This window comes from Maylandia zebra, linkage group LG5 (assembly GCF_041146795.1).
Source record: "Maylandia zebra isolate NMK-2024a linkage group LG5, Mzebra_GT3a, whole genome shotgun sequence".
NCBI classification, from domain to species: Eukaryota; Metazoa; Chordata; class Actinopteri; order Cichliformes; family Cichlidae; genus Maylandia; species Maylandia zebra.
In genome coordinates, this window is record NC_135171.1 from 28066062 (window position 1) to 28080918 (window position 14857).

At 39.6% G+C, this 14857-nt stretch overlaps 2 protein-coding genes across 3 annotated transcripts in view; one reads left to right on the forward strand and one right to left on the reverse strand.

Moving 5' to 3' along the window:
• Positions 1 to 3345: 3345 nt before the first annotated feature.
• LOC101471549 (uncharacterized) lies at positions 3346 to 8660 on the forward strand. Of its 2 annotated transcripts, none has more exons than XM_004548802.5 (5): positions 3346 to 3576; positions 6110 to 6376; positions 6547 to 6836; positions 7325 to 7452; positions 7902 to 8660. In XM_004548802.5, the coding sequence occupies exons 1-5, from the start codon at positions 3480 to 3482 to the stop codon at positions 8104 to 8106; spliced, it is 987 nt and encodes a 328-aa protein (XP_004548859.1). In that variant the 5' UTR covers positions 3346 to 3479; the 3' UTR covers positions 8107 to 8660. The 2 variants fall into 2 exon arrangements, with proteins under 2 accessions (XP_004548859.1, XP_076740289.1); XM_076884174.1 differs by lacking the exon at positions 3346 to 3576 and adding an exon at positions 4209 to 4361.
• A 695-nt stretch (positions 8661 to 9355) lies between these two features.
• Positions 9356 to 14857, reverse strand: part of dennd6a (DENN/MADD domain containing 6A) — a 34075-nt gene continuing 28573 nt past the window's right edge. The window contains exon 19 of the mRNA XM_004548804.4: positions 9356 to 14439. Coding sequence (XP_004548861.1) covers positions 14308 to 14439 — 132 coding nt within the window. The 3' untranslated portion in view covers positions 9356 to 14307. The remainder of the gene's footprint in view (positions 14440 to 14857) is intronic.

Below are 14857 nucleotides of genomic sequence, written 5' to 3' on the forward strand. Positions count from 1 at the left end.
CCAACAATGCATAAAAAAACAAAATAAGAGAAATTAATAAAAAGCTGATTTTAAAAGATGTTTTTAACTGGCTTTTAATAAGACCTTACCAGAGGCAGGTGAACCAATGCACTGTAAGACACTTTCGAACAAAGGTGTAGTTAAAATGTCCAGAGAGCAAGAAAAGGCTGTCATTGTACCAAGAAGCTTCGTTACTGTTGCAAAACTGCCTAAGATAACAGGCCGAGCTGATGTGACAACCGTCTGCACAGATGCTGAGGAAGAGATATTATTTCTTACATTTCTGACCTTAAAACAAAAAATGAAAGAAAATATATATACAACATGAAGAGTCTTTAGATAACGTGCAGATAACATCAGTCTACCCAGTGTCATAAAAACATTTTCACAGTTCTGCCCTTTTACTTTATTAGTTTATTCTGTGGCCATAAGGTTTGAAAACAGCCTCTGGAATCTTATATCCTCTTTCCAAAATGCTCCAGTATCAGAGGAAACAAAACAAAAGCTCAAGAACAAAAATGTGGAACTAAAAATTTATTTTGGTTACCGCTCGATCTGTTTTCATGTTTCATGTTAGGTGGGACTTGTGGTCCTCCTACAAAAACTGTGTGTGTCAGAAACAATCAGTTTACCGATCTGTTTGCTGCATTACTGATTTCACAGATGTAAATATACGCACTGAAATATAATGAAATGAGGCTCTCTAGCATTCTGTACTGAGAATCATTATCGTCGCAGCATCAACATACGCGCACACATGCAGGATAAAACTTCACGTTTCCACACATTCAAACCTTCCTGCTCCTGTTTGAAATATGTTGCTTACTTGCGATGATTTTACATCTCAACATTTGTTTTTGAGTGACACAAATAAGAAGATGAGGCAACATTTCCTTAAGTTTATTCAGAGATCTAGCATCAACGCTTGTAAACTTTAAAAAAACTGCAGCAAATAGAAATCTGCCTCTCTCCACTTTGTTTTACCAGATCTCCTACACCTGAATGCCAAACCCAAATGGTGTTAATGTCATGGTCCTGGGCCATGTTGGCCCAGTATTCTTAGTTTTCATGTATTTTTGTATTTTGTTCCTTATTTAGGCCATGTTTCCTGAGTTGCCCTGGTGTGTTGTTCCCTAAGTGTTTTCCCTTCGTGACTCTTACCCCCTGTGTGCCCCTCTGTGTAGTCATGAGCCCTCGTCTCTCTTTGTGTTTATTCTATGTTTTCCCCAGCCCGTTATGTCTGTGTTTTCCCCGTGCTCTCTCTCCTCCTGTCTGAACCTCTGTACTTCCTGTTTTACTTTGCCCGTCTCCCGCCAGTGTGTTGTTCACTCCTGCCGTGTCTTGTTATGATTATCAGTGTCACCTGTGTTCCCCGTGTGCTCCCACTTCCCTCGTTAACCCTCTGTGTATTTATGTCTGCGTCTCCCTCAGTTCTGTGTCGCGTTCTCCCTCATGCTGCGTGGATTTCCCTGTATCTCTCTGCGAGTGTTAGTTTACTTTTCCCAGTTTAGTTTTGTATTTCCTACGTTCTGCCGTTCCAGCATTAAAGCTGTGATTTTTTTGAGTTCATCCCCGTGTCTGTGAGTTTTGCATTTTGGGTCCTCCTCCTGCCTGCCACACAGCGATCCATGACAGTTAACCTATGGAGTGAAAATGCAGATCCTCATGCATCAACCCAGCACCTCAGCCTACCGAGCAGAATGTGATAGCCAACAGTATCAAAAGCTGAGGCAAGGGCCAACATGAGCAGCACAGAACAGTAACACTTATCACTCTGCATCAAAATGTTTCTTGATACTCTCAGACTTCTTTCTTAAATAAATGTGTCTTGACTAATGTACTCATAGTAAACTGGTATATTCACTCAGAAACGTTTCTGGAGCTCTGTGTGAAAGTTTGGGCGACGAGTTTAAGGAAGTGAAAGATGAAATTTACAGACACAGCAAGCTGTTAATATGAGATAAAGTTCAGCACTGGTTTGAGTAGAGGAAGTAAAAGCTCACATACAGATTTAATGAAAGCTAAAGTAACTAAAGAATTTCCATATAGTATTGGTTCTTGTGTCAGTTTTACCTCTTGTTAAATGATGTGGAAAAGCTGTTGTGGTGAGCAGAGCTACTCAATCTTTTAGTGTTACTTTAGTCTAAATAGACTGGAATCAGCCGTTATGGACTGTATTCATACCGCACAGCAGTCATGACCTCTGAGTTGAACTTGCAGCCATGGTTGAGGTGTGTTTGCGGTTCAGGACAGCACAATGAGACATCACACGCTCCTCTTCATGATAGATTCCTCCATGTAGACAATTACGGCACAGTGAACTGAACCGGATTACTGACACATTATCAATTACTCAAATATTCTAAAAACAGGTCCATTGCCTTTGTATTGGTGTTTTTTTTAAGTATTTGAGCAGTGAGTTTCTGTCACACTGTGCTGTGTGGATTGTTGATTAACTTTAGCAGAGCCAAATATAGGATGCAGGAGAGGCACGAAACTCAAAGGAAGCTTTCAAAGCTGATAGTCTAGGAAGCAAACAAAGTCCAAAATGCCCAAAACACACAGGAATAATATCAGAGTCCAAATACCAGAAGTCGCAAGGGATGCAAATACAGGACGCACAGAGCGAGGAAACTCACAGCTGCAAAAATATCACGACAAAGGAAGACTGAGAAAATATATACAAGAAAAAGACAGTTAACATAAGAAGAAGAAGAAGAAGAAGAAGAAGAAGTTTATTTGTGTAGCAGTTTTGAAAACACACAGTTATAAAATGCTTCACAGTTTGGACAAAAAAACACATTACAATAAGTATTACATATTATACATGCAAACTCAGAGACGTAGGCAGTGTCTAAACTATAGGAACAGCTGCAGATGACTAATTAAATATTAACTAGAGCAAAGATAAACAATAAACCCAACCCAAAGATAATTTATCTTTTGTGTGTGTGTGTGGGGGGGGGTGAATAAGCCTCTGTCATAACCAGGTTCAGGGAGGGGTGAAAATGAAATGTCCCTAAATGCCAGAAACTGCGTTTTTTGTCCCTGGTCAACCCCATTAGATTAAAATGTCCAAATTCACAGCATTAAAAAGCGTGTTTGCAGCCTGCTGTTCACAGTTTTAGACTTCATATATGGTTTTCCACTTCATTACAACTGTACCGATTTTTTTTCAACTCCCTTTGTCCTGGACACACAGAAAATGTGACCTCCCTGTGACTTCACATTTGCTGCTATCTGTCTAATCTTGCAACACTGAAAGGAGGGGAAAGGAGGGGACAGGGACACTCGGGAGAGTTTCTGTTTACAGAAATGAAACTTAAAGCAGCTGCTGACGTCTGAACCAGTAAACTGAAAGTTACAGAGCTGAAGTGGAGCCTGCTCAGACTCAGAGAGGAAGCAGAGAGATAAACACATCCACACAGCGAGGACACTCACATGCTTCACTGCAGGGACGCTCAGTGTCAGGCATAAAGATGAAGCTGCTTCTTGTTCCCTTTCTGATGGTTATTATGGAGGTGATTGGTGGACCAACTCCATCTGAACAACCAGATTCATGGCCAAGAACAACAGGTACACACACAGAAAAGAATGTGGTTAAATGCAAATATTATTACCAAAATTGCAGCAGTGAAAATATTTCTTAATTAAAATCATGCGCATGCAGTAAAGACAAAGGACTATAACAATGGTCTTTATTAACAATATTTAAAGAGGCCCATGTGATATGCAGTCAGATTTGCTGTTGCTTTTATTTTGTGTAGATTGCAGCTGAAGGGTCTGACTCCTACGCTGCTTTTCCAAACTCTGCAAACCACAAGTATGGCTGCAGCCGGAGAGCCAAGTGCTCTGGTGGAATAATGCTCTGAGCTGTATGTTGGGGCCCAATCATTCAGGACATACAGTAATGTGGAAAAAGTGTTGGCTCCCTTCCTGAAAAAGCTGCTCGATATTAAGGATGTTTAAGGATATATCTCTGCAGTTAAAGTGAATTCGTCTTGTCACAGTAGTGAAAATCTGATATCTTTGTGTCACTGAGTTCTCATCAGCGAGGACTGGAGCTCCACACGTACCTCTTTATTTATGCAGCTTCTAAAAACAGAAGATAACCTTTGCTCCACTGTAAAGCCCAGCTGCAGAGCACTGACTGTTTGCTTTGCAGCACAGCTACCTGTTGTGCTCACACACTCTGTCCCCTCCTGCCCTGCACCTCAGGTGAGAGAGGTTAATTAGCAGATGCACACCAGGTGCTCTGCGCCACCTTTCCATCTTACAGTTGCATCTAAAACCGCACATCCGTCCAGTCTCAAACAGGCTGGAGCAGAGGTGGGACCAAGTCATTGTTTTGCAAGTCTCAAGTAAGTCTCAAGTAATGTCAGGCAAGTCAGAGTCGAGTCTCAAGTCACTGGTGTAAAAGTCCGAGTCAAGTCACAAGTCTGAAACTTTGAATTTCAAGTCCTTTCGAGTCTTTAAAAAAAAAAAACGAAAAAATAATGTTGCAGTTATGCTAAATGTAAATATTAGACCATGTAATTTTTTAATCTGTGTTTTTCTCAACACATGACAAAATAGTGAACTTAGAAAATATACACAAATTGTGAAATTGCACCTCTTTAAAATGCAGCTCAATTAAACCTAGCTCCAAGAATAATTTTCACCGACAGTTCTGAGATAAGCTGCATGTTATTCTTGGATGCGGTTGTAGGACCAGCTTTAAAATCGCATGACAAAAATATCATACACATTAAAAAAACTGAATCACCAACGTAGCCTGGACAACATTTGCTAGTTAGATGAAGTCAGCTATCTCATCGTAGCATATTTATATGCATATTTATAATCATACGGTTCTTGGAGTGATTGCACACACTCATGAAGTTTAGTAACTTCCGGTCACTGCAACAAGCCCAGGTACAGTTTACCGCCGGATGGGTGCAGGACCTTGAAATGCACCGTGTAGAACGAAAGACCATCGTACGTATCATAAGTTTACCAGTCTCACAAATCGTCGTCATAAATACACATTCATTAACCGTTTATTAATAGGACCTTTGAGCTCAACGGTAATTAATTAGTAGTGGAAATAATTTCTGGTAGCATCACAGAAATGTAGCAGTGACAACAATACTGTATGCTGTAATCGTACTGGGCAATTAGTGATACAAAAAACCTGTTTTATCCTGTGAATAAAAGTATGTGTTTTTGTCAATGTACCATAATAACAGAAGCGAAACGCAATATTGTGTCAGGACAATTCACTATTTATGCACAATAAACACAATAAATAAAGGAGCATAGCGCGACAATTTCTGTTCAGCGCCAGACTTGCTTGTAACCTATATCACCAATTATGTTAACTACAACAGCAGACTGACCTTTGTGTAAATGCTTGGAGCAGACTAACCTGTGAGCTGGAGTGTTCTGGGACGTTATATTTGGTCTTTGAATGGCTGCAATCCAGGCCATCCGTCGCGTCTTTGTTACTTTGGAAACATGGCTCGAACAATTTCTCTTCAACGACGTAATCCGATAACAACCGATCTCTTTACCCGTCGGCTTCCCGTGGCTGTCATGCGACCGGCTATTGCAGTTAATAATACAACAGCTTCTTGACATTTTTGTGTTTCTTTTTATCGCTGTGTGACTGATTTCAATTGAAAGCCTGCGTGCGCTAGTACCGCTTGCCACGAGTTCCCAGAATCCTTTGCGGTTCTACCCGTGAATGACGTCACATTTTCAATCTCTATATAATATGCATGTTAAATTTTATATTTGGGGTAAAATATCAAGTCTTTTCAAGTAAACCGGTTCAAGTCCAATTCAAGCCCCAAGTCATTGGTGTAAAAGTCCAAGTCAAGTCACAAGTCTTACAACATTTTTTTCAAGTCAAGTCTAAAGTCATAAAATTAATGACTCGAGTCTGACTCGAGTCCAAGTCATGTGACTCGAGTCCACACCTCTGGGCTGGAGTCACATTCCTGGCTTTAATTATTGCTCTAGTCCACCTTCATCCTGGATGATGGACTGTTCATAAAAGCACTTATATTAATGAGTAAAAAGAAATTTTCATATCATGTTGACCACTTGTTTGTGTTTCTGTCTCCAGGAAGTTCTGCACTAGATCTAAGAGGGAAGATGTTCACTTTGTCTCGTAATTATGGAGGTGTAACCTTCTACCCGCCCTATTATGATTCTGTCTCGCCTTCTACCACTGATTACCCAACCAGAAGACACAAAACCCGTTCCTGGATCCCCACCACACCTCCCACCACCAGTCCCTGGGGCTCCACTCGTTACTCCCCCCTTTCTACTCCTTCCTGGACCACCAACCGTCGCTGGACCTATCCCTGGACAACAGAGAGTCCAACTAGAGGTGAGTACAGTCCAACATAGGTACAAAAATGTGGTAAATCAAGTGTATGTTGTATTTATTACAAATTTGTTATAAATTTGTATGCATGTGTTCAGATGAGATTCAACTATAGAAGCTGTTAAGTTTTTGCTCTTCTTTGGTAAATTTGTGATCCTGCTCTCCTCCTGTAGGTGTGTCCGTGTGTCTGCGTTACATGGCTGACAATTTACAGTCCGGCTTCCCGCTTTTCACCCTCAGTCCAAACAGATCCCCTCTGAGTTTGGAGGCAAACCCTAACTCATATGGCCTGACATTTAGCGGTTACTACAACTATGTGTACCTGCGGCCCCTCATCAAGTTCTGGCCAAACATCGGATCGGACTTCTGGACCAGTGTGTGCCTCACTGTGGACACCAGGAAGGGTGTGGTACAGATGTTCAGCGGCTCAAACATGAGCATCAGGAAGGTGCTGCCGTCTCAGGTGAGAACAGGGTTGAAATCGGCTTGTAGGCAGATATAGCAGACTACACTTATGGATTGTTTCCATCCACTTTCTTAAACATTTTGAATGTTTAAGTTATTGCTTCATGTGTTTCTGTTTTATGTGTTTTTCCCTCCTTCTGTAAGAAAAACTGTACATCTGTAAACCGCTTGAGTAGATGTACTGAGTTATGTTTTGTTACTGGGTCTGTTGGAGGTGCTCATTTTAATTTCTGTAGCTTCACACTGTTGCAAATCACCTCAGTGCAAACTGGGAATCATCAAAGATGACAACAGATAGAAAAGCAGAACCAAAGAAAGAACAAATGCAAACAAACAAATTGTTAAAATGATGAGACGATGAATCCTTCATTGCAGATATAAATGCTTAGACTCTAAAAGAATACAGGCACCTTACTTATTTTTATGTAATCATCTTTAATTTCTCTCATTGTCTCTATTATGTCTGTCTCCTGTGTGTGTGTTCAGTATGTGTGGTCAGGTGAGCCTGTGATTGATTTCCCAGGTTTTGATGGTCAGCTGACAGACATCCAGATGTGGGACTATCCACTCCGCTATAAAGAAATCTTCTACTACATGAACAGAGGTTATTATGGGTAAGATCCTGTGTGTGTGTGTGTGTGTGTCTGTGTGTGTGCACGCACATCGACTTACGCTGAACTCAGAGAGTACTCTAACAGGGAATCCATTTATAAACATATTCAAACTTAGGGCGTAATGACACTCGATTACCTGTACCTTGCCCAAGCAAGTTTGGTGTCCAAAGTCCAGTTCATTGGTCCAGCATGATTGTTGTGTACCTTTCCCAGGTGTATTGTGTCCCTGGAGAGGTGGGCACAGTGCATTTGTGATAGATAACAAACTGCAAATGGTTTAACAGTAATAAGTCTTTATCAAATCAGCCAATGCTGCAGTGGCTCTTCGTGGTGTGGATTTATACTTGTCTGCTGATGTGTCTTTGAGTGAAACTCGAGCACCATTTATGTTGGACTTCCTTTTATGCTTGTGTAATAACAATAACTAATAATGCTCCTGTGTTTTTTAGGTCTTACAGCGGCTCCGTCCTCTCCTGGTCCTACATCAGATACTCTCTCAGAGGAAGAGTAGTCATGGAGGACTCCTATGGTATGCAGGCCAAAGAGCCAATCAGGAAAGTGGGGCGAAAGCACGGACCAAAGAAAGACAAGCTGAAGTTTTTCAGTGTGGAGAAGGATGGAATGAGTGAGGACCAAAAGACCCAGGTGTTATAAGACGTAACAGGGGCATCAGCACAAAAAGAAAAGCAAAAAGAGTGATTCTTTCCTTCTTTAACACTGATCATATGAAATTAAAAGTATGAGGCTTTTGCTCCATGTCTTTCTGTTCATTCTCCAAAAGCTAAACTTCCTCTAAAGTAACCAACAGCAAAGAGTCCAGCTCAGCAACTTAAATTAGTGGAAGTGAGGCCTCACTCAGCGCACTGAGTTAGCACTGCAGTGTCCACGTGCCACGAGCTACAGGTATTATGAAGGAGTCGTCTATCCATAAAGACCAAATGGTATTCATACAAGGCTGTAAACACGTGTTCATCATACTGACTGGAAATTGGCAACCACCAGGGATGAGAAGTATGCAGCTGGTTTGGGTACACTGTCCAAGGAGTTGAACTGCATGTACTCAATACTGTATACAAGCACTCCATTTGAGACACAGATTTAATTAATGCCATCTCAAAGCTAATTCTTTTCATTTGTATCCACTGTGGGGTTTGTTTGTTTTTTACATCTGTGTTTTGTTAAAGAAAATAAAGAGGTGGTAGACAGAATCTGATTTATTGTGAAATTTATCCATTGAGACACTTGGTATTGTGAAGCTTAAGTCTACAAGAAAATACAAAGAAGGAAATTAATTTTAACAAACTTCAAAAAAAGTTTTACTTTGTTTGAGATTATTAGTTGTATTAACATTTTTAGTGGAAAAACAAATTTGGGGCTGAAACCCATCCCAGTGAGTGATGGGAAACTAGCACTTATTAAGTTTAATATGCATGCCTTTGACGTTTGGGTGGAAGTATTCAGAGTATTTAGAGAGTACAAAGTCTTCCGAGAAAGACCCGAGCCAGCAGGGGGGTTTACACCCAGGGTCCAGTTGTTCAGAAGGTGCAATCTAAAAAAAATGATCCAGTTTTGGTAGTCCTTTTTGGCCTTCTACTGATCACGTAATCCAGATCGTAATCAAGAGATGGCAGGAAGACAGTTTTAATATGAAGCAGGGTTTTTTGTTGCAGTTTGATTAGGACAAGCTAACAAAGGTACTTAAATGGGTTTAGTGAAAAAAGACTAAAATAAACTCTTCAGCAACAATTAACCCTTTAGTACAAGGCAGATCTTACTGATCTGCATCTGTGTTGGGCCCCTACAGATCATTAAAGACCAAAACGTGACTCTAAAGAAATCCTTGCCCTCGTACAGCACTGGAGAATCTTTGATAGGAGCTCCTCAGAAAACAAGCAAGAGATCCTTTACATTTTAAGAAGTCAGTTTAATGACACAAAACAAAACACACCAGTTAACGTCAGTGACCCCACTGAACGAGACATGTAGCATGAAAAATCCTCTGACCTCATCCAAACAGCAGCCTTTTCAAACATTTAATCAAACAGCGACATGCTGCATGAGTTTTAGCAGCAGCCGTAGGTCATCTGCATCAACCTTTACAAACATTCAAAAACAGCTGCTGGATGAATTTTGTTTCACTGTAATACTGTTTCAGAAGCAAAAACAATGTTGTGAAAAATGCACCGCAGGAAGGCCACTCAAACAAGTTCAATAATCATTTGCTTATATTAAAAAAGTAGGTCAGCATGACTTTCATCATAACGAGTCTCATCACCACAGCTGCAGTGCTTCAGGCTGTTAGAGCGGTTGAGCGTAGTGGTTATGGCTTCAATTTAAAAAAACATAAAATAAAAAGTCAATGGAGCAAAAATGCATATTTAAAAACAATGGCTTTGAGACATTTTGAATTTGTAGTGTCATTTTTCTCTACACTTTATATTAATTTGAGGGGAAAATGCCTCTGAAGGAGACTTTTAAATCTAATTTCTACATGTGTCCCACAGCTGCATAAGACAGTATTTAAAACATAAGCTTAAGTCTAACCTTAACCATGTGTTTGAGACATCCATCCTCCATCAAACCAGAATTATTTGCCATAAACAGATTTTTATTTTAACCATCTGTCTGTCAGGAACTTGCATTTACCTCATACAGAGAGAAGCAGCAGATTTAGACCTGCTGTAAAAAAGCAGATTATATCTAGGAGTATCTTAAGAATAGGGTGACCAGGTCATTTAAATTTCATCTCCCTTCTTCCACATTTTGAGACACTCTCCACATAGTTTGTTAAAGTTTACTAAAGTAAGCACGTGTTTCAGAGGAAACGTGTCTAAAAACCTTTCTGCTTATCAGACAGAACAGCAGTTTTAACACAAGGAAACACGACACAAGATCACAGAAATAAACATCAGCTTCAATTTATGCTTCTCAAAATCAGGGGAAATGCATTCAAATGACATGTCACATGATCGAAGTCAAACATGTGACCTAAAACTAAACATTTTTATCTTAACGTAGTTTACTGGGATCTGGCCACCCTACACGACACTTAAGTACTGACGATAAACACAATGTTTAAAAATTAAATATCATGTTAATAATGCTAAATGATAATATTGTAAATAATGGTGTAACTGTTTGTAGTTCAGCGTCTCACTGCACTATTTTGATTTTAATCAACTTCTTTCTTATAATTTTTGCAAATTTACAGAATAACTTAAAACTTCATTATTGCTACTTTTTCATATAAATACTCTTAGATTTCATCTCTTTATTTGTACATAATTTGGGTTTTTTGATGGCATGATGTTCCAGTCTCTTATCACACCTCTGTTGGTAAGAGACTTGTATCTTTTGGAGAAAAATCTACAAATTCAAGATGTCCCTGTGCCTCCAGGGCAGTGTAAATATTCTCGTAAAAGCTATTCATCGCTGCAGTGGTGTCACTATAGTTAATAATTAGCAAAGACATCTGTTTGAATAGCAAAATAATTCTCATACATCCTCATATGTGGGCGAACATTTTACTTTACAGCTTTATGTACAAAAAAAACTCCTCAGCTGCTACACTGTGGAATAAGAATAGCCCTCCATTAAAACATTGAAAGTTGTAAAATATTACTTTTTTTTTAATACAAATATAAATTTTGCATGGTTGCCCAACAACCAGATGTCACAGGTTTATCCAACCAGTAGATTTTTTTTGTCTTTACAGTTGTCTGCTCAATAAAAAAGGCAAAATTCAAAGCATTTATAAAACAGCTGTTACATGATGGCAGGAAAACAAATCCACAAGCTTGCAAGTCCATTCAATGTTCCGATGATGTACAACGCAAACATAAAACAACTGTATGTGCCGACGTATGTAATCTCTTTCAGAAAAATTAGAGCGAGGCATATCAATTTGTTTTCTGAAAAATCAAACTGCCAAGTTGTTAAACCATTATTGCTTCTACGTTTTAGAAAATGTACAGAAATCTTTGAAATATCACAGATCATAGTGATGCAATCATAAAATTCAACATTTAGCAGGCTTTCTTCATTTCCATGTTTAATCATCGTGTGCTATGAAGGAGCTCTTGTTGCAGCTTGACTTTTAATATAAATTTTTAGCTTTATATCGATTTCTGCACAAAGCTTTTCATTTTGTAAATATGGGCTCTAAATAATCTGCCAGGTTAACTAAAGGTTACACTGACTCACTGCACCATCTTGTGATACAAAGTGGTATTACATAAAGGGCAGCCAGTTGAGATCTCTTTAGTCAAAGTATTTTTTGTTCGCAATGTCTTCGATAGCTTTAACTCATTTTGAAAGGTCTGAGGCAAAACAAGCAAACAAACAAAAAGTCTCACAATAATTTAAACCTCCTAAAATTAAATATAATGTGAAGAATCAGCATCTGTGTATTATCCTGGGCAACCATGTCCACTATTATACATAGAAAGTTCATTGTTTGTTAGTCATTAGAATGAACACATTTTAAAGCACAGCAGTGCCATTTTTGAAAGCTCCACCCCCTCCCCAGCCATCTATCCATTTTCTGCCTCTTTTTTGGAACCAGCTCACAGGGCCAGCAGCCTCAGCAGAGTAATCTAAAACTCCCTGTCACCAGCACTTCTGGGGAGACAAGTGTTCACAAGCCAGCTGAGAGACAATCTCTCCAGCGTGTCCTAGTTTGCACTGAGACCTCCTTCCAGTAGGACATGCCAAAGACGCCTCATCTAGGAGGTGCTCTGGAGGCATCTTACACCGATGAACCACCACAACTGCCTCCTTTCTATGTAGAGAAGAGCTGCTCTACTCTGACCAAGCTTCGCACCCTATAGCAAACTTCAGAGGAAGCTCACAGCTTGTATCTGCAGCCATCACTCAGTACTCACAACAGTGAGGGTAGAAATGTAGATAAGCAGCTTCAGTTTAACACCCAGTACCACAGCTGACTCCACACAAATCTGTTTGCCCAGCTCTGCTTCCACTCCACCCTCACTCCTGAACAAGAACACACAAAAACCCTCCAATTCAGGTAGCAACTTATTCCCAACCCACATGGGGCACTCCACCCTTACTGAGTCTCAGACTTCGTGTCATCCAAACTGCTCTACAATCAAGAATTTTTTTGTCAGGTGAATAAAACAGAACAGCTTCTATTTATCTTTATACAAGTTGATGATAATTTTCAGGAAAAAACTAAACTAAATATAGAAAATAAACCTTTTTAAAATCAAAACAACTGACAGTTTATTTCAGTTCATAGCAAGGACTTGAAAGTGCATTAAAATAATTGCTTAAAAGAGTTGTTTTGGCTTTTAAAAAGTTTATTTTTCTATGAACGATCTCGAGCGGAAACGGATACGGTTTGATCCTGCGATGAGAAACAAACGTTTAAGAATTGCGCTGAATTGAAAGAGTAAACAGCTTTAAAAATGCCAAATCAAACATGTGGCGCCAACTGCTGCGGTGATCCCCCACTTTTATGACCCAGAGCCTTCCTTTCTTTCTGGAAAGAAAGGAAGGCTCAAGCTTCAGTTTTTCACAATAAAAGTCCATTCCACCATTTTAAAATTTTTTAAAAATATACGAAATTAGAATATACTTCAAGTAAAAGTGTTAAAATGGCCAAATAACTTCTAAGAACAATTTGTGAACCCTTTAAAATTGAAGTCAATAAGATACAGGAATTACCTGATTGTGATAGTGACACAGAAACTAATCAGGAGAAAAGAAGAAAGTTCACAAACAACACGCAGAAAGTCAATCTCTCATTATTACCGATTATCATAAAACAATTATTATCGCTAGACATCAAACTAGCTCATATTTTTTGGTGTCCTCTCATTCATTCAAATGAAAAACTTTTTTTCCTTTTCATTTAAAATAAAAAATAAAAACCCCGAACAGATATCTTATAAATTTGCATTTCTGCAAGTATTTTTCAAATGATCTATTTTTCTTTCTTGGTGGATACGGGCCTGTCGGAGGAGATTCTACATGATTTTACACAAGAGTGACACAAAACTTCAGATGTTAAAAGAACAAAGCAAAGCAAACAACAACAGAAAAACAAACAAATATAAAGACCATTCTGAATTTCATTTTGATAGGTCATGTAACGATCATGTGACATGGATAAAAAAAGATGACTGGCTCCTGCAGAGAGTTATTGCAGGGGTCGCTGGTGGTTAGTGCTGTGTGTGTGTGTTTTAGTAACATCACATTATAAAGCACTGCTTGGCTCAGCTTGTTTGCATAAAGGTGTGAGAAGGGCACACTGGTCCAATTATGGATGAAGTGCACTTCTTCGGGAAACTTTTTACATTTCCAGATTTTGTTCAGTTAGACTGCAGCGACCCACCATCAATGTTTAAAAACAAACAAACAAAAAAAAATGTTAAGGAGGTAAAAACGTCCAGGGTCAAAGGTCAGTAAAAGTCATCTTCTTGTTGCTTGCGCACGCAGCCTCAGACTGTTCAGAAAATGCTATCAGGATCGAGCCCTCCAGGCTTTCTTCATGTAGTAATGTAGCAGTGATTAAAAAAAAAAAAAAAAAAAAGTAGCACTTTCTAAACACTTCCTGGTCGATCCTGGTTTGACTGGTCATCTTAAAAAAAAAAAAAAAATACCCACATGATCACTGACATGCTGTTTAGTCTGACTCATTGAGAGCTGGCACCCAAGTATGTGCTTTCCATCTTAGACCAGAGCAGATTTAAACTGGCACCCAGTCTGAGTGAAAGGGTCCACATCACCCTCACCTTGGAAACCGACTGGGAGGAGAGCCACCAAGCCCCCCCACCCAAAACTTTAAAACAAGCTTTAACTGGGGGTTAGTGTTGCAGCCTGCAGGGTTAGAGGTCAGAGCGTGGTGGGCTTGTGAAGGATGCCCTGCAGGTCCTCTGGTAAGGTCAGGATGACACCCTCGATATGGGCTCTCAGCTTCTCCAAGGTCCCGGGATGCACTGGTAACTTCTCCCTCTCTGCCTGAGTCTGCAGCAAAGAGCACAGTGAGACAAAAATGCTTCATTCAACAGGCTGAAGATGCAGCAGATGCAAGATACCAGGTGCATCAGCAGGGATTACTAACAAGCACAGCCATGTATGCTGTGTCAGTAAAAGTAAAGTAAAAGAAGGAGGAATTCAAGGCAGGGAGAAATTTTTTATTTTTTTTTATTTTTATTTTTTTTTTTAATTTGATGGACCTTGAGTTGAAGGTCATCTGCCCGAGAAAGAAGATGACCTTTAACCTGTCATCCTCCTGGGCGTGTTCAGGCAGCTTCCAGTGCCTGCATCCTGTTCTGACCATTTGCACTGTGTGTTTTGCAATTTCAGACACAGCTCAAACTTTACAGAGAATAAAGATCAATTTCTGCTTCAAGTGAACCTGAATGTCATGTTTTAAATCAGT

What these genes read in the sequence shown, in the direction of transcription:
- LOC101471549 (XM_004548802.5), top strand. Translation starts at nt 3,480, where the DNA reads ATGAAGCTGCTTCTTGTTCCCTTTCTGATGGTTATTATGGAGGTGATT. An exon ending in AACAGAGAGTCCAACTAGAG is followed by an intron (nt 6,377 to 6,546) that starts GTGAGTACAGTC and finishes CTCCTCCTGTAG; the next exon opens with GTGTGTCCGTGTGTCTGCGT. An exon ending in ATGAACAGAGGTTATTATGG is followed by an intron (nt 7,453 to 7,901) that starts GTAAGATCCTGT and finishes TGTGTTTTTTAG; the next exon opens with GTCTTACAGCGGCTCCGTCC.